Source organism: Rhinolophus hipposideros (genome assembly GCF_964194185.1).
Source record: "Rhinolophus hipposideros genome assembly, chromosome: 23".
NCBI lineage: Eukaryota > Metazoa > Chordata > Mammalia > Chiroptera > Rhinolophidae > Rhinolophus > Rhinolophus hipposideros.
The window spans coordinates 17,986,898-18,009,939 of NC_138069.1; the positions used below are offsets into that span (position 1 = coordinate 17,986,898).

General features: G+C 44.7%; 1 protein-coding gene across 3 annotated transcripts in view; it reads left to right on the forward strand.

Moving 5' to 3' along the window:
• ARHGAP26 (Rho GTPase activating protein 26) overlaps window positions 1-23,042 on the forward strand; it is a 446,018-nt gene that overhangs the window by 415,768 nt on the left and 7,208 nt on the right. For 2 of the 3 annotated variants that reach the window (XM_081036347.1, XM_081036348.1), the window contains exons 21-22: window positions 9,725-9,835; window positions 15,824-15,915. In XM_081036347.1, the coding sequence (XP_080892473.1) occupies window positions 9,725-9,835; window positions 15,824-15,915 (203 nt within the window). The remainder of the gene's footprint in view (window positions 1-9,724; window positions 9,836-15,823; window positions 15,916-23,042) is intronic. The other variant, XM_081036346.1, reaches the window with a different exon arrangement.

Below are 23,042 nucleotides of genomic sequence, written 5' to 3' on the forward strand. Positions count from 1 at the left end.
CCTAGTGAGACGGTATTCCTCCTCGGCAGCCTGAACCAGCCATTGTGGTAGGTCACGGTCATAGGGCGAATGCAGGTTGTGTGCATGGTCCCCCAGGGCAGGAGGCCAGCTCAGGAGACATACATGAAGGACAGAAGATGTTTGAGTAGATCAAAGTAAATCAGAAACAATTTTCAATATGTTTAGACTATTGAATAAAAGCTGGAATTAGAGGGAAGTCAGCTATCTCCTTGGGGCAAAGGTGGGGAGCGGGTGGTGAGGAGAGTCAAAGTTCACCTCTCCTTATCTCTCTGCTTCATATGCCTTTTGTGGTGTCCGGACCACGGTTTGTAGAATTGCGGGAGTTTGACTTCATCATCCTGGATATTAACTTTAGCAGAAGTGCTTTTTATTTTTTTGTTTTAATATTTTTGTTTCTTATTCAAGGAATCCCCTTTCCCCAGGGTTCCTTTTAAGCTGCAATATCTTGGGCCGCCACTGCTAATTTTAGATACTCCTTTGTTTTTAGCAGTGGACATTTAGATTCTTATTAAATCCTTTTCCCTCCTCTTCCTCCCCCTAGTCCAAACAGGAAATATTCCCTGAAAGCAGACCATATAGAAAAGTATGCCAGATGGCCAGTGACTTTCAGCCAGTGTTATTCATATGTTGTCCGGCGTACTCAGAGTGTGCCTCCCCTACTTCCCCACGCCCTGGTGAAAGGAAGACACCTTTCATTTACTGTAATAACTTCATCAAAATAAAAAAGTCTCTAGAAGAGCCAACCTAATTTTTCAGTGAGGCGACCGGGATGGAAAGGTTAATTCTCGGACATGGAAGGTGCTCAATAAATATTGGTTGATTGACTGAAAAAGAAGAGAAACAGTACAAACAGTTGTACTGGGAGCTTCCAACTGTATTATGCAACCTAAACCACAGATTAGTGTAACAAACTAAGCTGTCATTTGGCCCCCTCCGCTAGAGAATAAAAGCAGCCATTTGTATGATTAGGGAGATTATTTTCTTCTACTAACATTTATTAGTTTGAGGATTATAAATATATTAACTGGAGAAAATGTGGAAAGTATTTTAAAATCACAAAGAATGAAAGTTACCTTTCATCTCCTCACTCAGAGAATTCTGTTAATATGTTGATATATTTAATGTTCATACATATGCTTTAAGAGATTTGCAGATATTTTTGTTAGATTAAAAAAGTGCATGACATGTAAATATACAGCTTAACAAATTATTATTTGGCAAACACCCACATAACCACCAAAACGGTTAAGAAGTACAACCTTGCCAAGACCCCACAGGTGTCCACATCTCTTGCTTTTTCCTTCCCTATCATAATCCTCTTTCCCCCACACAAGTAACCACTAATATGACATTTACAGTCGTCAATTCCTTTATTATAATATAAATTTTTACCTCTTAAAGACAGATATTTGTTATGTGTAGTAGTTATGTTCAGGGAAGTCACCACAACCACGGAATTAAGGAATACCGAAGCATTGCTCCTAAGGGAAATGTAGGGTTAGGTTCCTGTGAGCTTCTGATCACGACATTTTTGTCATCTGATCAACACGTAACCTTGTTTTATGTTTAAAAACACCTTATTTAATATTATTGTTGATTGATTAACGTTGAACTCAGGACCACCAGCACTCTAAGTTGTGCCTGAATGAAGCTCGTTAAACACGTGTTTTCTCCGTGAGGCACATCACAGCCTTCTTGCTTAGAAACACTAGCAGGCTGAAACGAGAAGGCCGAGAGCATTTCTTTGTTTGTGTGTCTGCAAGTGACTGTGAACTCACCAGGAGTGTTGAGTCTGGGGTTACAAATAAGTTTTAGCAAGTAGGTGAATTCACAAACACGGTGTCTCCAAATGGTAAGGATAACTGTATGCATCCCTCAAAGACATTATTTTGTTTTATTGTTTTGAGTCTGTCTTCCTTTGCTCAGTGGTTTTAGGAGTCATGAGTGTAGCTGTAGTTCCTTGGTTTTCATTGTAGTAGAGTGCACCATTGTATTAAAAGATTTAAAATTTTTTTCTCCATTCTACTTTTGCTGAATGTTTAGGTTGTTTCCAGTTTTTGCTTTTACAAACAATATGTGTTCTACACATTCTCGTATGTGTCTTCTGGTGCACACATACACTCTGTGCTCTATCCAGGGTGTATGTCTGGAAACGGAACTGCTGGCTCATAGAGAATGAATGGTGTCTTCACCTTCGTTAGATAATGCCAAACTGTTGTCCAAAGTGGGTGTAGCAATTTGCATCCCTCCTCCAGCCAAGTACAAGAGTTCCAGATGTGAACCCTTGTAAACACTTTTCAGCATTTTGATGTTAACTATTTAGTCATTCCAGTAGGTGCAGGATCATCTAAGTGTGGCTTTAATCTGCTTTTCCTGCCGATTAAGCACCTTTTCTTTTATATTTTCTCTTCTAAAAGTCCCTGTTCAAGTTTCTTGCCCATTTCCCAATCAGTAGTCGGTCATTTTCTTATCGGTAGGAGAGTTCTTTGTGTAGTCTGCTTATGAACCCTTAGCTTCTTTGTATGTAGTAGGCTGCCTTTTACTCTGTTTTAGTGTTGTCTTTTTATAAATAAAAGTTCTTAATTTTAATGTAGCTGAGTATATCAGTATTTTCCTTTATGGTTAGTACATTTCATGCCTTGTTTGGTAAATCCTACCCTCCCAGTACTTAGAGTTAGTCTCTTTTCAAACCTTTATTGTTTGTGTTTGGCATTCAGATCTATAAGCCACCTGGAAATCATTTGTTAGGTCTGATAGGAGATAGGGAGTCAAGTGTCACTTTTCCCATGCAGATATTCAATTATCCTAGCACCGTTTATAGGAGAGTGCTTTCCACTATTATTATAAAATAATATAGGCTCATGATTTTAAAAATTCAAACTGTATAAACAAATACAGAATTTAAAAGTGAATGTCCCATCCATGCTGTGCACCCAGTTCCCCATTCTCAATCCCCGGAGGCAGTTACAGCTCCTTGCTTGCAGATTTTAAGAATAGTGTTTCAATATCCCTAGCACTGGCATGGCGCCTCTACTTAGCAGATTGAATGTAGTAACTCTGTTGCTTTCCTTTTCTTTTCATGTTACAATGAATTAATTTGTCTTTACAATGTCTTTGTTATATAGAGAATGACAGTTGTACTGCACTCAGTTTAAGATAGTAAGGACGTAGTGGGATTTCTCAGCAACCGATCAAATCTTTTGAAATAGTAAATGTTACTGTGGGACTCCTTATAGTGCCCCTTCAAATGCTTCAGTGTTTCCTTACAAATAACTTTATAAATTGTGATTTTTTTTTTTTTAGTTGAAAAGGAATATATACGTTTTATTAAGGACCCATTCTGATATGCCTGAAGTCTGGTGTTGAAAAAGATTGAGGAGCTGCGCTCAGGTTTAGCAGGAAAGAATACTATGCTCAATAAGTATTACGCCCATGGAACACAATAGAGGCATTTGTCCCATTTAACTTTGCTGGTCCTTTCCCTTGAGGATTTTTTTCCTGGGCAACAAGCAATTGAATTGGGACTCTTGTCCAAACATCTTTATTTCCAATCCAGAGTTTTCCCCTCTACTTCATATTTCTGTATTACTCTACATGAGAAGTGTCAAATGATGTCTTGGGAACCCTTAGCAATGACAGATCCCGTATTTTAAGAGTTTGGATTTTATTTAAATCATGGAATATTTGCCATCCCTACCACACTCCATCTGTGCTTAAAATTTATTTGAAACTTATACTTTAGGAAAATCTTTAAAGCTGGAATACAGAATGACTGCACTTAGATCAGGTGAACTATTTTGAAAGCAAATTATTTTAAAACTATTTTAAAAGCAATTGTGTATAATTGCTAAGGTCGTAGGGGGTTTCACCAGCTAGTCTCATTAAAATAAGAATAGGGACTCTGTCATTGTCTGAATAAAAAAAAAAAGCATATTAAATTATTTTAGGTGAGGGGAAAGAATCTGTGAATAGTAAGAGTCAGAAAAGAATACAGAACTATACAACTCGGGGGCATGTGAGGTTTTCCTCTTGTCAAGTGAAAACATACTGAAAACTCAGGAGGTTGTTACCTGTATAGGATTTCTGTGTTGTAAAAGCTTAGGCAACCACATGTAAAGAATATATGTGTTCACATTTTCAACAAATAAAAATCAGTTTTTGTGTCATATGCTCTGATTCACCACTACCCTGTTTTGTAATTATTTTGGCCCTGTTTTCCTGTTTTCCTGGCTTAAGTTTGATGTCCCGTCTCTCTTTATGGTACTTTAAGTCAAGACATAAAGGAATATTTTCCAAGGAGAAGAATTCACTAATTTGGGATTCGATTAGATAGGATTGTATAGGTTTTCATGGATTCTTCTTTCTCATTATAGAGGGGGGCAAATATTATATACAGTGTTTCCCCGAAAATAAGATCTAGGAGGACAATCAGCTTTAATGTGTCTTTTGGAGCAAAAATTAATATAAGACTGGGTATCATATCATATCATATATGACCCGGTCATATATGACCCGGTCTTATAGTATATATTTTACTATTTACTATAGTAAAATAAGAGTAGGTCTTATATTAATTTTTGCTCCAAAAGACACATTAGAGCTGATTGTCCTCCTAGATCTTATTTTCGGGGAAACACTGTATATACACAGCCCCCCATGGGTTTAATAGCAGTGTCCCTGTTCCCATGTCATTGGGAAGGGGCACTGAGGAAGCACTGGATCGGCCTTGGGCCAGCAACCCCACAAGCCCAGCCCAGGCCTGAGGTCCTTGACTGGGAACCTGGGCTGCAGATCACAGTCCCCTGTCTGGCAGAGAGAAGCAAACGCCCATTTTGTGACTTCTCCATAGTACGCTACTGGCTGAAGACTCTGCCTCCTCTTGTGTACCTCATCCCTCTTATTCAGTCTGATCTTTGAGAGTCCTACACCAAGCTAACCATCTGCCACTCCTACTTTCTCTTGAAGCAGCCATACTATTTGACCAGGGGTTCTAACATCCCCAGGATGTATTTGTCTGTCTCTGTCCATCTGCCTGTCTCCTTCTTGGCAGAATGCCCACACGACCTTCTTGGCAGATTGCCTTTTGGAACATTAACATTGCTTCCAGATGGAAATAGAACACGGGAAGGGAATTATATTCATTTTTATGTCATTGGAAATGCTGGGAAAGAATAGAATCTGAGGTAATCTTTGTGAACTGGGAGAGGGGAGGGGGTCCATCTAATTTTTGTTTTATTATAGTTCTGCATGTGGGGGGGGCCATTGTGAGAGGTAAGGGGCAATCCCCATATACTGTTGGTGGAATCGCATTCAGCAGAACCTTTCTGAAAAGCTGTTTGCCAGGCTGTATCAAGACCCTTTTAAAAAAGCTCCTAGCCTTTGACCCACTAATTTAACTTCCAGGAATTTACTCTAAGGAAACAATTGGAGACAGGCAGTGGTCCTCAGCAAGGATGTGAGTTACAGCACTATTTATAATGGCTAAAGGGGGATAATGATCTGAGTGTACACAATAAGAGAATAGTTACATAAATCAGAGTGTAACCTACCATAGAATACCCTGTAGCCATTTAAAAAATATATCGAAGGCTATTTAATGATATCGGAAAATGCTTTATTAGGTGCAAAAGGGCTACTAACTGTGTATGCAGCATTATTGCTTCCTACCCCATCCCCCCAAAAAATAGTGAGGAAATATGCCAAGATGTTAACAGTGATTTTCAGTGGTATAAAGTATATGTGAATTTATTACTTTTCTTGCTTTTGGGTATTTTCAATTTCTTACAAGGCAATCTGAAATTTTGAGTATCAGAATTAAAAAAAAAAAGAAAGAAAGAAAGAAATTAGCTTTCTTCTTAAAAGTCAGCTTACTGCTCCTCGTGTAGCAGTTCAGGTTTTCACGACTGTGGTGTGGAGACCAGAGAGGGTCTGCCACATTCATGATCAGCTTGGGGGCCTGTGGGCAGCCCTGCCCGGTACGGCTGACGTTCAGTCATTCAAGTGAGTCACCACAGAAGGGTGTCAAGCTTATGATATTACTGCCCCCTGTACTTGAACTGTCAGCCACAGCCCAGCGTGCTGCCAGGCCTCTGAGCCTTGTCTCCCTCAGCCGTTATTTCTTCACTGGGCAGTGAATGTCAGAGGGACTGACTGGGATTGTTGGACTCCTGAGGACGCTGTGGGCCAGCAAACTAAAGCGGGTGCAAGCCTGCCCCTTAACTCCAAGTCAGACGCGCAAGTGTTCCTTCCACGCTAAAGGGAATGTGCCTTCATGCTAAAGTTTCAGCGGTCGTTGCTGTAGTTGGGCCTTGGATGTGGGGGCCTGGTGGGACCCCAGGAATATTTAGGGTAGAAAATGTACTGGAGTGTTCAGCTCGGATCCTCCCAGCTGGACTCTGGGCAGCAGAGAGGCCTTCAGGGGTCATGTGCTAAGATTGTAATTTTAAAATTATTTTCTCCTGTCCTGTTATCTTTGGCCTCATTAGTGGAAAAGGACTTTGAGAATTCAGCATTGGAGGCTTCAGAGCTAATAGGAAAGCTGACCATTTTTTTTCATTTGTCTGTTTTGTTTTGGATTTTGTTAGGGGTGCTGTTGTTTAAGTGACCTCTTAGCAGACACTTCTGGAGGGAAAAGGATATTAGAAGATTATACAAAGAGACTTGGGTTGTTATCGTCCCTATGCACCTTATTTCCCAACTATGTGTTCTCTGAGTTGCATCAAAACGAAACTATAATGTGCTCTCTGTTCTTGGAGGAACATATTTATGTTTAGAATCATTCTGGCGCCACAGGCCTCAAGCATGCTGGTAGATAAAAGTGTTCAATGGTCTTGTCGATAGGGAGTTTTCTTGATATGACTCTGAAGCACAAATAAACAAAAGGCATAATTCCATCAGTAGTTTAAAAAAACCATAGAAGTACTGTGGGGTATGCATTTTATTGTTACTACTAAAACGTGGTCATAAATTTTAAACTGTGGTCCTTTTATAGCAAATAAATGTTATTGCTATGACTAAAACACAAGCAAACAAATGAAATTCTACTAGTTGTTAAAAATTACAGTTCATATTGTGGCAGTTGACGTGGGGATTGAAGAGTAAGTTCCTATAGCTGTTCTGAGTACCCTGCATTCTCACCGCACCCCCAGATAATTTCAGCCCTGTGCTAGTGGCCAAGAACCACTTCGATATCCAAGGACGTGAGAAAACATTCAGAACCCACACTGTGTTCACAGACTGTGTTCCCAACTGTGCCTTAGCCAAAGGCATAATTCTTGGTACAGATGAAATAGGAAACTGGAGGTGTTTCCTACTTATAAAAGCCACTAAAAAAAAAAAAAATCCACAAAGAATAAATAAATAAAAAGTCTGAGGACTTTTTAATTGTCCCGTGCTAACCACTGACCAGAGGAAGAGATTAGTCCAGGCCTCTGGGCCCGGGCTGCTCTCTGGAACCTCCAAGTCGGCCCTTGTCAGAACTTGGGTTCCGAGTTCTGGGCTAGGCTGCACTTTGGAAGTCATCCCCGGGTCTCTGGTGCCTGCTAGGTCATTATCTCGTGGGAGAACAGAGAAAGCCTTTCTTACTAGCTGCAAGTGCAGAAGAAACTGAGGATGGCACAGTAGAAACGAGGCAGCACTTTCTCCCAGGACTGGAGACAAAGTCAGGTGGGAGCAGAGACTAAACTAATAATAGAGTAATTTATCCCTCAGCAGATGAATCTTACTATCATCTGTTACAGTTGTTTTTTCATCTGTTCCATCTGGACAAATACATTGTAAGCTCTTGAAGTTAGGAATTTTGGCAAAGGCTAAGTTATAGTCTACCAGTTGTCCTCATCATACTAGGTGCCCCATGACTTTGCTGAATTAATGGGGAAAAAGAAGAAAGCCATGCTCTTTGCATTGAATCTCTTCTATTGTATGGATTCCATCTGCTGGATGAAACTATCAGACTGGAGGCAGGATTGGGGACTTTGTTGCCATTTACAATGTGTTGGGTCTTATTAAGTCTGTCTGTTGCTGCATTCCCATGTTCCTTTACAAATGTGGTAGGCATCTAAAGGAAAATCATAAATCAGTGGTTAAGAGGCTTCTACCTATGGCTGGTTCTGTGAAGAAGTTTGGAACATCAAGGAACAGAGCAAGGCCTGCTACACTGTGGCAGCAAGAGCCCTGGACTTGGAGCCAGGAGCTTGGGGTCCAAACCTTGGGCCTGTCACTTATAGGCTGGGTATCGTCAGGGCAAGCTTCCCAAGTTTCCACATCTGTGAAATGGGAACAATAATGGTGCCTCTTGGCTTGTTGGGTGGGTTAAATGAGATTCCTTGATTCACTTACTCAGTAATTATTCATTGAATACCTATAGGCACTATGTCAGGCATCGGAGATACAGCTGTAAACAAAACGGACAATGCCTCATGGAATTTGTATTCTAGAAATATAATACACTCAATGGCATTTAAGAAATGTTTCATTCAGTTAGTCTGAGGATATCTGGTGAACTCACATAATGGGTTTTTACTATATATTGCCATAGGAATTTATGGTACAACCATTGGTAATTGGGGCCATAATTGGGTCTCTCGTCTGAATTGAGAATGTACCATCAAGTAGGACATTTATGTGTTCTCGCTAAATCCCACTATACTTAGAAAGGCTGTCCCATGGATTGACTGGCTGTCATTTCACCTCTATAAAGTGCTTGGACCAAACAGTCCAGCCATCGGCAGAGGTGTTGTGGCCAGGTGGTTCCGCATTGTTTTAGTTCAGTCATTAGTTTGCACTATCTGTGACTTAATATGATTTTACAGAGCTGCTACGATGTTTGTTTGTTTGTGTAATTTGTGAAAATAAGTCAAAGCACTAGCATGACCAATTAAAATTAAACCATATTTTAGTAATTGCACCCTTTCCTCTCCAAACTTTTGATCAGCCACCAATCTAAGAACAAGATGACAGATTTAAGGTTTCCATTCCTCCTTTTTTTTCCACAGCTTCCCCTCTAGAGGTTTTTCTTTGAGCATCAAAAATGCCCAGAGTCCATGAAAAGAGAAAGAATAGACCTGGAAAGCAAACCTCAGAGGAACTGCACGCTTCCCGTAATTGCAAGCCCTCTCCCAAGAATTGTGGGTCCAGACCCGTCCTCCATCCGCTGTCCTTTTTCTAATGCAGTAGTGCTGGGTCTCCGATGGGCACACAGCCCATGTAGTTCAAAACGTAAACAGGAAATTGTTTTCTGGCTGAATGGCCTGTGTGGCCCAGAAAAGTGGTCATTTTTGCTGAGACACAACTTTACACTCACGCAGCAGTGGAAGCTGCAGGCTACCTCTAAGCTAGCCCTGCCACAGCAGAGGCTGGTGATCGGATATGGGTTCAGAACTCACGGACATGATGGGATCAGGCCCTTTTCACTGGTGGCCGAAGGCCCAGTGGACAGATGTAAAGAAGCTCCTGTCACAGAAAGCAGTCGTTCTGCAGAGCATAGAGACGTGTTGATGATCCCGGGAATTACAGCACAGCATTACTTGCAAGACATGGAGGTTTGGTCTGGAGAAATGTGATTTGGCACTGACGACCCCTCCTAGGCTTCAGTGCTGTTCTAGTCTTCTCCAGCTCTCCATCATCTGGCTTTCCATGAACCCCCCGTGCTCCCGTTGTGGTTTCCCTGTGTGCTGACGAGTTTTCTGGTTGTTATGTCTTGCAGCCCCCCGAATCCAAGCCCAACTTCACCCCTCTCGCCATCTTGGCCCATGTTCTCGGCGCCATCCAGCCCTATGCCCACCTCATCCACGTCCAGCGACTCATCCCCCATCAGGTCTGTTGCAGGGTTTGTTTGGTTTTCTGTTGCTGCCGTTGTTCTCATTGGCTTGGTCCTCTCTTCATGCAGTGTTCAGCCTCCTCGTCAAATTTGTTCCCTGCCATCCAAACCTGCACTTGCTTTTTGACAGGCCAGAAGAAACGGTTCGTGAAGACTCCAGGTAAAAATCACGGATGATGAGCAGCCCGGTCCAGTTTACCCAAAGCCAGTCAGGGACAATGGCGGGCCAGCCTATGCCCTCCTGTGCTTCCAGCCTAAGAGCCAAAGCTGGGAGGGATCATTTGCATGAACTAACATGGCATTTTCCACACCCTTCTGACCCCTTCCTTTGGTTTCTGAATTAATACTCTATGATACCTGGAGTTTGTGGAACGAGCACCTCCGGAACGGGCTCCTGTGTGTGGCTTACGCTCTGAATGATGGGGCTCTCTGTGCTTTGGTATAAGATAATATCAGAAGGAACAGTGCCGAGACACACACTGGCCTTTTCTTCCCTCATTTTTATCAAGTAGCATCAGGCAACGTTTATTTGTGGCGTTGGGCTATCGACCATGAGCACTGACACCTAGATATTTGCTGAGACCAAACCACTAGGAGGAGAGAGACGAATGTAACACAGAATAAGGGCTGCAGACAGAGCGATTTCTCTTTCAGTTGTTCATGGCTGCCTCCTTCCCTCCATGTCCTCCCAGGAATCGGCAGTGCTCCCAGCCTGCTTCTGCCTCCATGTGTCATGCACCCTTAGCTCTCCTGGGAGCAGGCAGCACCTCCTTCTGAGGGTTGACCTATTTCTTCTCCCCAAGGGCCATGCTAGAGTTTTCCCTGCTCTGATGACGTGCAAGCGTAATTCTTTGCACTTGAGTTCTTTGGAGAAAAGAAGGTGTTTAAATCCAGGAAAAGAGTTAATTAATAAAGACCCTGCAGAATCCCTCCGCTGTTGTGTCCTGAGCATGTCTGTCTCTCAAACTTAATCTTTGTTTTCAGATAATCAAAATGTAAAGCCCAATTATAAGTATCATAAGCATTTTGGGCCATGGCAGTATTTTCTCATCCATCTTTTTCTCATAACTGGTTTTTTTCCTAAGGGGTGGGTCCAGCAGAGAGCCTTAAATAATTTATGAAGCTGAGTCTCACTTTTAAAAAAAGAAAACCCTATGCTATTTATATACAGATATAAATATTACTTTATTCTCCTCCAGGCACTTTTATATCTATCATTTTATTCTATCCTTATATGAGAATGAGAGAAGAAATGGCCGAAACCCTATTATAGAGAAAAACTAAGGCACAGAGAGGTAATTTGTGCACAGTCACATGACCACATGAGAGCCAATCCAGAATTCAGGACTTCTTGCCCTCAACCCAACACTCTTTCCTCCAAAAACATAGGTGGCTCCAAATTCAAGTTTCCATGCAACTTGCAGCCCCAGAGCCTGGCCTGCTCCTCTAGATTTTCTATCCAGCTTTGTCCTGGAATATGGGGAAAATAGCTTTGCAGTGTATTCTTTTATCTTCACCTTGGGAATAAGGTAAAAATGCAGATCACATTTTCCTGACACTCAAATTATTTCCTAATTTTTCTTAGACATATTCTGGGTGCTTTGGGAGACATTAACTTTCTGGGACACTAGAAATGGCCTGGATTGTTCTGTTTAGATCACTGATTGTCCCGTGAGGACCTGAACCAGAGCAAACTACAATGACCAGAGACAGTCATTTTCCAAAATGCCTCCTTCACTCATAACAGAGACTTGGTCATTAGAAGATTGTGGTCCTTCATTTTTTTCAAAAGGGAGTAAAATCTTCCCAAAATTGGTCCCTTGGACAGAATGGGTTAAGGGACTCAGGATAGGAGAATCATTCAGCTAAAAACCTGAAATGTACTCTGCTTTGAGGGTATCCCCTTTTTTGTGTCTCTGAGCTTTGGGGTCCTGTTGCCTGTCCAGTATCCCCACTTCTCCACTCCCTTCCATCTCCCAAGATATTTCCAAGTTTTTTCTTTAGCTGCTCCTTTCCATCTCTCAAAGTATTTCCAGGTTGGCAGAGGACAGTGGCAATAGAATCGACTCACCCGGTATGTTTGGGGTCGTGGTTACTCAGTACTGCCCCCTCTGGCCATTGTTAGAATAGCACCATTTGAAGGCTGCTGTTCCTCAACTCTTTAGGGAGCTGCCATTTTGAAATAGGCAAGGCTGAGTAGGGCTTGCAATTGGCTGTCCCTGAGCTAAGCATGTATGCCAAGGTGAGCGAGGATAGCAACAGTACTGGGGAGGTGGCCTATCAGACCTAACCAACTTAGGGCTAAAACCCCCTAACTGCTGTTGCAGTATGCAGCCAAGAGGTGGGGGCATTAGTCAGGTCCAATGGGGCCTTCCCCCAAATCCACTTCTGGAACATGAACTTCAGATTTCCTTCCCTCGGCAGAGCTATTAAAAATAAGTATTTAATTAGACCTAATAAATGTTCTCATGAACTTCTACATACTGTCTCCTCCGGAGATGGCTTTGTCTCCCCTCTTGGAAGCATCCCTAGTGCTTGTTAGTTCAAGCTCAGGAACAAAGATGCTTTTCCCAGCAGAGAACAGGTACCAGAGGAACACTTTCTTCCCATTCCCCTTTCCACTCACTCATGCCTCCAGAAGAGCTCCCAGCTCCAAACCCATAACTTCCACGTGCACAGGGACCCTGGGAAATTGTGCCTAAAGGAGCACACCATTGCAGCCTGCCAGTCGAGCTGGCCCTACCTCCCTGGAGAGCCATACAATGGAGAGTGGGATGTCATTTTGCAAGGCTTGCAAGGGCATTTGAGGGAAACTCCTCTGAGTGCTTTCCTGGCCTCGTGCCATGCTCAGAGGCGAAAATTAAAAATGAACTAGCAAAAGGTTCCAGACTTGCCCATGCCCTTGAAGGCCCAGCGGAGGCCTGAAGGGCGTTGTCACAGGAGCAGCCTACGGCACCCCCGGCTCTCGGTGTCCAGTGCCGACAGGTACTGCAGAGAGGAGGGAGCTACGGAGCCAAAGAACCAAAGATGCTTGGTGGGGATTTGTATGTTTTTTCATCAGAGCCAAAGCCTACAAACACAGCTTCTGTGCCAACAGGAGCTGTTTGGGTAGGAACCCTACCTTAAGCAAACTGCTCTAAGATTTTGAGAGCGTGTGTGGCATGGGACACTGCACATGTTGGGATGACAGACCTTTAAAAAGATAAAGACTCTCCCCTGCACAGGGTTGCCAGATTTGGCAAATAAAATAAAATACAGAGCTCCCAGTGTGAATTGTAGATAAACAACAAATGATTTTTTTAAGTATAAATATGTCTTATGTAATATTTGGGACATACTTATACTAAAAAACTATTCCTTGTTGATCTGAAATTCAAATTTAACTAGGTATTTTGTATTTTATTTGGCAGCCCTAATTCTGGGGAACAGAAATGGTCCCTTTAAAAAATCACCCTTTCTGTCATCCTTCCCATTTTTGTGCACGTCCTAGGGGAGTGGAAGCAAGTTTCGGGAAAAGACCCTCTCATAGACTCAGTTACCTGTTAATTGGAGAGAAAAACAAGGCCCTTTCCTGATCTTTGTTTTTATCGTTAATGTACTGTTTCATTGTCACTTCATTATTCAGTTCCCAATGCCTGGTATTAGTGGAAAGCTACTCCTCTTGAAGGATCATTTTGGTGGGCACTTACGCTCATTCCCTCCGCTATCTTCCTGCCAGGTACCCCAGTCGGTTTCCCTGGCTTACCCCTATTTTGTCCCTTTCCCTTTATTTAATGAGGTTAATAAGTAACCTCGATGGAAATTCAGCTGGAGGAGACCTGCCTCAGATGATCTTTCCCTCACCTTTTATTTCCCTGTCCCCAGTCTTTGCTTTCTCCTTACCTCCTCTGCCCTGTCCTTCAAGGGACAGTGACCCTAGCTAACGTCAGCTGGCTTCTCCTACCTTCCATGTCATAACAGGCTCTACTTATTTGTCTGTATAGGTTTGGGGCTGATAAATATATAAAATAAATAAAATAAAATAAACAACCTTTTTTTTCCCTCCCTGGAAAGTTGCCCATTGGATATTTGGCCCTTTCTGGCCAATCCACAGACTTGGTTTAGTCAGATCACAGAATGTGCCCCTTGTTCTGTGCTTCATTCTGACTTTAATGATAATTATACGGGAAGAGCTGTTCTCTAATGGAGCTAATGAATGCTGAAGGCTCTTCTTTCCTTTATTCCCAGCAGGCCCACTTCGTTTTCTCCCACTTTCCTAGTTTTCTTCCACCTGGCCATCATCTCTTGGCTACTTAAAAGACCAGAGAGAACATCAGTAAACTGCACCCTGGCAACAAATTCTGGGTAATCATTTACTCTGATCATCGTGCACAATAGAACTTTTAAGCCTTCTTTCTTTCAGTTTTCACAGAGCCCAGACCAGAAGTGCTAGTCACATGGCCCTGGTACAAGTTTCCCTCCATCCATGGCTCCTCTTTCCCAAAGGGAATCTGGAACTGGTGACTTCGAAAAATAACAGTTCCACGATGACCCAAGATGCCCTGCCCCTTCTGATTCTGTCTAGAGTTACCTGAGACCAGTCATTTGTCAGCTAAATGTCCTGTGGGCACTAGGAATCAGTGCATCGTGGCAAATTTGGCATCACTGCCTCCTTGAGGCTGTCCAATTGTCAATTGATGACAAAATAATGTACACCCCTGGACTGTCTAAACCAGAAGGCCTACTTGCTCTTTTATTACTCTTCTCTGGAGCGCCTACATATCCTTCCTCAGATGGCTTGAAGGGTGAGGGAGATTGCTTTTGTCAAATGAAGAGCCAAATTTTGACTGTTCAGTGTCATTTTATGACCCTTGGGAAGTCAATAGATCATTTGGAACTAGTTGGGTAGTAAGGCAAAAATTAATAGAAGGTAGTAGGATTTATCAGTTTTTACAGTTAACTTTCTAGAATACAGCTTAGCAGTCAGTGGCCCTTGGCCCTCTACCTGCTTTTTAGAGTAAAGTTTTGGTGGAACACAGCCACACTAATTCATTTACATGTCGTCTGTGTCTGCCTTCGTGTTACAGTGCAGAGGTGAGTAATTGCACCAGAGACCATGTGGCCCACAGAGTTAGTCTTTACAGAAAGAGTTCACCAACCCCTTCTCTAGAACAAAGAGTCTCGGTCCTGGTTGCACACTAGAGTCACTTGGAGAGCTTTTTAAAAATCTTGATGCCTAGTCAGGGTAGAACTCAGACATCTGCATTTTTTTCAAAAGGTCCCCAGGTGATTCTCATGCACAGTGAGAGTGATTGTTAACACTCGTTGGACATGAGAAAAGGCATCATGGCGCCTGTGCTTTCTTCCTCCCCACACTCCTACGCAGGCTCACGTGTGCGCTTCTGCACATACATGTGTAACTGCTCACACACACACCTTGTCTGTTCCCTGCCCTACCCTGGGGGTGGTGGAGTTCTAGCTCTGGAATCCTGCCCCACCAGCCCAATGAGAAATAAGTAACATCTGGGAGAGCTGATGTCAGCTTGTGGCCTAGAGCCGAAACCTGGCTTTGCTACAATTTCTCCTTTTTGATTCAATGAGCACTGCCAACTCTCAACAGGGTCTGTTGGGAGTATTCTCGAGCAACTTTTTTCCTGCCCCTACCTCCCTCCTCCCAAGCTATTCCTGCTCCAAAAATGAGGCCCAGCCTGCCCTCCCACTGCCCAGCTATTGTATCTCCTAGGTCAAGTTTTAACATGGCATAGGGTGACCCCACAAGAAGCGTGATTTCTCGGAGCTTACGGCTTTTCTCTGACTATTTCTCATTTTTCTCTAGTGACTTTTGCAACTTTTCCACCTCATGTTTTGCCATCCAGCTGCTTTGTCAGGCTCTTCCCATGACAAAGGACAAGGTGGCTTGCAGGGAAAGGGAAGATGAAAGATTAAATACCTGAGGCTTTTACAGGGTTTTAAAAAATTGCTAAATAAGTGCCTGTTTTCACACAGCACACCATTCCGGAAGGCAAAAGCCTTGTACGCCTGCAAAGCTGAACACGACTCAGAACTCTCGTTTACAGCAGGCACGGTCTTCGATAATGGTGAGTTTTCTTATCCCCTTGCAAAGATGGGCGTGGTGGGGGGAGCAAATAAATAACTGAAATTTTCAAAGTTCCTACCTATGGAAAAATCTCAACAGAACAGGTAAGACTGAAAAAGCATATGTGTTTGTGTATCTCATCCCCAAACGAGAGAGCCCCAGCAGGCCTTTGGGAGGCGCCATCAAGAGTGGACAGGTGTCATTAGCTCTTCATTCTGACAGAAGCAGTCTCATCGTGGTGTCGTGGACGTGAAATGCCATTGTGCCTGCATAGGACTCAGCTCAGCGCCTGGCCGTGGCTAGTTGAGTCTGGGGGCTGGGCAGGGGTAGGAGACCAAGGTGGGGAGAACAGGGGTCCTGCAGCTGGTCAGAAGCTCACGGTGGAGATTGAAGCCGCAGCTGCTGTGCCCCTTTCGCCTTGGCTTAGGTGGCATTCGCTGTCCACAGCCGGCGAGGCCTATTTCCGAGATGGTGGGCATTGGGCGAGCTCCAGGCAGTAAGCCTCACTGCGTCTCTGTTCGTCCTGCCCGTAACTGTTGGGAGAGTGGACTGCCCCAGAGCCAAAGCACCCTGCACCCACCCGCTGTCCGGCTCACGTGTCCTGGTACGCACATGGATTTAGGGAACCTGCCCCGTAGAACTAGGAAGTACTACTTGCTTGATGCACCATTTTCTTTCTTCTTCTTGTTTTCCTCCCTAAAACAAATAGTCGTAATAATATTTTTTAATTTAAGAATTGATATCATAATTTGTTATCACTTGTCATTTACATAACAGGAAAATCAGGATTCTAAGGAAAAGCCCAAGTTTCCGCTAAAGCTGAGATTTTCCCCAGATGAAGTTCTCCTTTGGGGCTAATCTTCCTGGATCCCTGGGTGATAGGCTCTGTTTGTTTTGCTCAAAGGAGGAAGCAAAAACAGCTGCCTGGTTTCAGGAACTGGACATTTTCTAGGGCTCCCTTCTTGACCTCAGGTGGAGTGGGGGCTGAGATCCTGGGCAGGGATGAGCCCACATTGTTTAAGGGCTTTCCATCATGACCAGACAGCCCACCCTGGCCCAGACCATGCCACCTACTGCCTGCCCGCGGCCCAGAAATACAAGGCCGCCAGGCTCCCATGTAGCCCTGGAGAGCATGAGCTCGATTCAGGCTGCCAAAGCAAAAGTCCCAGCTTGATCACTTGTTCCTGTGTGATCTTGAGCAGTGACTTGACCTCTCTGTGCCTCCGTTTTCTCCTGTCATATAAAGGTAACAGGGTTGTGAGAGACAATTGAGATAGTGCACGTCCCGTGTTAGAGTTAGTACTCAAACCCATATGAAGCATTCAGTATGTCAGTGCTGTGATTGTCACTGTCATCATTACATCCATCTTAGAAAAAGGCCCTCAGGCTCTCATAACCCACAGTGACAGGTTTTCCTGGTCAGCTGACAGGACCCACGCCTGGCACTCGGCGGGGCAGTGGGTACTGCTTGCTCCTTGACTCCCTGAGCCCTGGCTATCTGTGAGGGCCCCGAGGTCCAAGCCAGAGCAGAGGTGGGCTCCTGGGGACCAGCCCCTACATGCCAAGCGGCTGCCCCCGGTGTGCCCAGGTCCTGCATTCAGCATGGCAGAGGGGCTGATCAGGCGTGGGTGGACAGACTGAGAAGCTGGTCATGAAGCACGTGGGGGATGCCCAGGCCACGCTCGGCTCTGGTCCTTCTGAGCCCATAACTGCGTGTGCTCTGCTGGGCCTGCGCCCTCTTTCATGGTTCTCAAAGCCCCCAAATCACTGTCCTTAAACCTTTGCTCCTTTAACTTTCATTCAGGCCCTTTACAAGTCAAAGCACACAAACAGCCAGCCCAGCCGCCTCTCCTGTCAGCAGTTGGAGCTTTCAGGCCCCAGCAGACATTGGGCAAAGTGGGTCCCCTAAAGGCTGTCCAAAGCCATGTCACTGGAGAGTGTACCCCGAATAGGCCCATGTCAGGGAGTCACAGCCCAGCCATACGTGACACTCTTTCGACGCCACACGAACCAGAGTGGGCTGCATGTGCGGGCCTCTGGGTCCTGCTCGATCAGCAGGAGAGGGGCTTCTGCCGATAGGTGAGCAGGATTTGAGAGAACCCCACATTTGCAGGTACATCCAGTTCAAAGGTCTGCCCTCTGAACCCCAACCCACTGCTCCGGTGCACAGGGCACTGCCATGTTCTTGTCAGCTGTTCACTCTGACAACACGCAGGACCCCAGATCCCGGGGGCAGAATTGGTTTCAGCTCTCAAAAGGTCTGCGGATTCGTATGTGCCTCCTTTTCTTAAGTGTAGACTTCTGTTTTTTTAAACCGCTTTACTAAGATACCCACATACCATACAGTTTACCCATTTAAAATGTACAAGTGAGTGGTTTTAGTATATTCCTAGTTGTACAACCATCACTATCTAATTCCAGAATATCTTCATCGCCAGCTGGGTGCTCTGTCTGGCAGGTTCTATGACTGCTCCCACCCCTCAGCTTGGTAATCGTCAGAAGTCCTGCAGTGACGAATGACGACAGGAGAGAGGTTTGGTTTAAGGAGTCAGAGACATTACCCAAGTCTTCCTGTGGTCTCTGGGAGTCATGGCAGCGTTCATTGACACTAGTTTGTTTTTAATCAGCAATGCCAGTGACCTTTCAAATTCCCTGAACAGCAGAAGGTCAAATTAAGCCCAGAAGATACCTCTCAATGTTGACTGAGCTGCAGCCGAAGGAGGATCTGGCAAAATGTTAATCCACTAGTTACGCTGGTTTGGCTACTGTGTTTCCCCGAAAATAAGACCTAGGCGGACCATCAGCTCTAATGCGTCTTTTGGAGCAAAAATTAATATAAGACCTGGTCTTATATTATGTTAGATAAGACCTAGTCTTATATTATAAGTAAAATAAGACCGGGTCTCATATTAATTTTTGCTCCAAAAATTGCATTAGAGCTGATGGTCTGCCTAGGTCTTATTTTTTTTTGAGAAAACAGGGTAATGATGTTATGTCCAATTTTTAGATAATGCTACATATCCCCATTTTCCCTTTCCTTTCACCTCTATAGGAGAAATCAAGCATTAGAGGAGAAAAAACAACTTAACACTGTCAGCAGGGAGATCTTTTTCCTTGTTCTATCTCTTGTTAGTTTATTGCTGGAGATATTAGGTAAGGGCTGTTTAAGTTGGATGCTCTGTAGCCGTCAGATGAGATCATCAGACCAATCAGAAGAAAGTTTCCTAATGAGACTGTTAGAGTGAGTGTGTGTGCCTGTGTTGTCTTTTCAGGATCCAGAAGAAGGATGAGGGAGGAAGAAGAGGGAGGGGCACCTCGAGGGGAAGTCTGTAGTTTCGTAATGGTTAACTTCCCAGCCCTTGGATTCCAGGGGCTGTGCTGGAGTCTGGAGTGGCCGCTCTGTCAGTGTTTGGACTTTGTGCAGCTGGGAATGGATGTGCAATACTGGGAAATAACTCCCGTGTCAGCCCTTCCCAGTCTGGTAGGAAACTGTCCACTTCTACAAGAGCAAGCACCGCCGACAGTAACTGGAAAGAGACATAACTCATGTTCTCAGGAACATTAGTCATTGTGAAGCTATGAGATTAGTGATACCTGGAAAATTCACACGGCGTTCACTAAAATTGAGTTCTTGGGATACTTTCATCAAGCTTTACGATGGGCTGGCTCCACTTATTCTTGGGTACAGGGTACAGCACGAGTACAAGGCAGGGCTGCCCCAGGTTTCTTTGCTGGTAGAGAATGTCCCCATCAGGGGGCTGCCTAGCTGCGTAGGCAGAGGAGTTACGGAGGCAGGTTCCCCGCGGAGTCTCTGTGCCGCCACAGCCATCTCTGCTGCCCAACCCAAGCCCAGGCCGCCTCCATCTCTCACCCGGGCGTTTCCACCAGCTGCCTAACTGGTCCTGTCACGTCCACTCTTGCCCTCATAACCCGTTCTCTACACAGCAGCCAGAGTGACCTTTGAAAAATGGAAATCAGGTGTTATTCTCCTGCTTAAAATACTTCAGTGGCCTCCGTTGCTTTAAGATTTATGAGGAGGACCTCCAGGGTCCGGCTCCCGCCCCTCTGCTGCCCACTCACCCTCCCTGGACACACTGCAGCCTCATAGGCCTTCTTTATGTTCTCAAATGGGGTCGGCAAACGAGACCTGCCCGTCAAATCCAGCCCACTGACCATTTTTGTAAATAAAGCTTTGCTGGCACACAGTCACACTTTTTTGTTTGCATAGTATCTATGGCACGACAGTGGCAGAGGTGAGATACTTATTTACGGTCTGGCTCTTTCAGAACAATTTGCAGACTGCTGTTCTAAAATCACACCCATCTTCAGCTTTCCCCCATCTTCAAGCCTTTGCACTCATATCACCCGCTGCCCAGCTGGCGCCTTTGGATCATTTAGGTTTTCACTAATTGAGCTCCTCCCCACCCACCCACATCCCTGTCCGGTCTCTTTCTCTTCCCCTCAACTCCGCCATGTCTCCCCGAAAATAAGACCTAGCCAGACCATCAGCTCTAATGCATCTTTTGGAGCAAAAAGTAATATAAGACCGGGTCTTATATTATGTTAGGTAAGACCCGGTCTGATATTATAGTAAAAGAAGACCGGGTCTTATATTACTTTTGGCTCCAAAAGACGCATTAGAGTTGATGGTCCAGCTAGGTCTTATTTTCAGGGAAACACGGTACCTATGCTTATTTATTATAGATTATCCCTCCCTGAAAGCAAAATCTTATCTGCTTGCTGTGTACTGTGTACAGGGACCTAGCCCAGTGTCTGGTAGATGCTTAATATGCATTGGTCAAATGAGTCAATGCATTCGAACTGCACAGAGGTCTGTGCCTCTTCCAGCCAGTGCCTCTTCCCCTAGGTCCACCAGACATTAGAGAGCTCAGTCACACACTTACTCCTTGTCCACAGTACGCGAAAGACGAGAGAGCTTGAGCTGTGTATTCAGGGGTGTGTGGTATATGTATGGACAGAAAGTGGTTGGCAGGAAGCGCGCCCATGTCAGCCGCAGCTTATATTTATTATACGCTTGCTGAGCTGGACAGCTGCCCAGGCAGAGTTTATATAGCACATTGGACACTGGTGCAATTCAGAAGGGTGGACATTGGCTCACTTCAGCCCGACAAGTACTTACGAGCATCTTCAAGATCCAAAGCATTGGGCTAGGCAAAAGTGGTCGTACTTAAGACCACAGACTCTCAAGTCACACAACCTGGGTTCAGATCTAGCTCCATCATCTACCAGCTGTGTAATTTGGGGAAAGATGCTTAATCTCTCTGAGCCTCAGTTTCTCATCAGGAAAAGGAGGATCATGGAACCGACGCCATAGTCATTCTGAAAATGAAAGGAGGTGATGCAAAGAATTTAGCAAAAGACCCACCACTTGGTATGTGCATATGTGTCACCATTCTTATCCTCACCGGTCACATTCTCTACTTGAACAGAGGCATAGTGCAGTGGGAAAGGGCTTGAGCTCTGCAGTCAAACAAGCCGTGTTCAACTTCTCTGCTTCTGCCTTTGGGAACCTGCACAAATCAATGTACTCTTTGAGCCGTAATCTTCTCATCTGTGAAATGGGGATGATAATATGATCTTTAGGACCAAATGAGTCCATATATCTCTAAAGCTCTGAGCCCGTGGCTACTTCCCAGCCACCATTTCTAGGTGTTAGCTTCTATCCTTATAATTCACCAGGCAGAGGGGAGGAGTGAAGAATGTTGCATGATATAATGCTAGTTAGGGAAGCACAAAGCTTAACACGTTTCAGCAGCATTAATAGACCCATGAATAATAAGTGGAATGTCCTGTGAGCTTCCCAGGAGTACGGAGAAGGGAGAGAGCAGGTAGATGGGACCCCTGATGGGACTTGATATTCAGGGAGGGGCTTCAGCTAAGCCTTAACGTGGGGAAGCCTTGAGGAAAGGAAACAAGACAACAGAAAACGGGGTGGGGAGGGGGGCCTCTGCTGCTTTCTCCTTCCTCCATCAGCCAGTGAGAATTTGCATTTTAGTTCTTATTACCATCCTCATTACAGAGGCGTTCTGGTATAGGAAAGTCGACTTTCTTAACTTGATGTGAACAAGTTTAAAATCCAGATCCCTGGGCCCCACTCCTAGAGATTCAGCTTTCACAGATGGGCCAGGGGACCCAGGAGACCGAAGTACTGATAAGCATCCAGTGGGTACCACACCTTGACGAAGCCTGACATGAAGACTCCAGAGACTCAGCAATCTGACCTCAGGCTACATTGCCCCCGGTGACACTTCTCTTCTGCTCCAGTTTGGAGGGCCTCCTTTGTCCCCACTGACTCCCTTACTCTGCAAATTCCACTTCTAATGTTTGCAGACTTTACCACCTCAGCACCTGAGCTGTGTTTGAACAGCTGGCCAGGAAGGGAAAGTGTCTGAAGACACAGACTCAGTGTATCCAGCAGAGTAACAACTCAACTAGCTCCTTTGCTGTAAAGTAGGAGGGGTCTCTTTCTGTTTTATAGTTTGTTTGATTGGTGGGTTATTCTTTCTAGGTCTTTCTGTTTTGGAGAGTGAGTTTGTTTTGTTTGGGTTCTGCACATTGGAGGTGGGTGTTCATACTGGGCCTTTACCCAGGTTTTACCAGAAGAGCGTCTTGCTGACCAGTTCAAGTAAATAGTCAGAGGCCACTGGGCCCCCTCCTAACCGCCTGTACTGGGCATTACTGGGTCCTGACAGTGCTGCATGCTTTCTCCATCTTGGCTTCTTCCTAATAACACAAGAACCCACCGAGGGGGAGAGGGTTTCATTATTACCACTTGAATAGGTGCAGACACCCGAAATGGCCTTGGCAGTATCGGCTGGATGGAGGGGCAGAAGGCAGGGGTATTCAGATACTAGTGTTATGAGGCCAGGATTGGAGAGCTTGGTCATTGGACAGGTCCGGTTGCTTTTAAGTTGTGTGTGTTCTTGCACAGCACATCTATCCCGGACTCCTTGTGTGGGTGTCATGAATGCAACGCACACTTGCTACTTTTGGTTTATTCCTGAAGCCCAGTGATAATGAAGTAATGCACGCATTTTGGAGGCCAGCTAACAGATGTTTGACCTTGTGTTTTCCTGCAGGCGTGTTCCCACTGTAGACAGGCTGGCA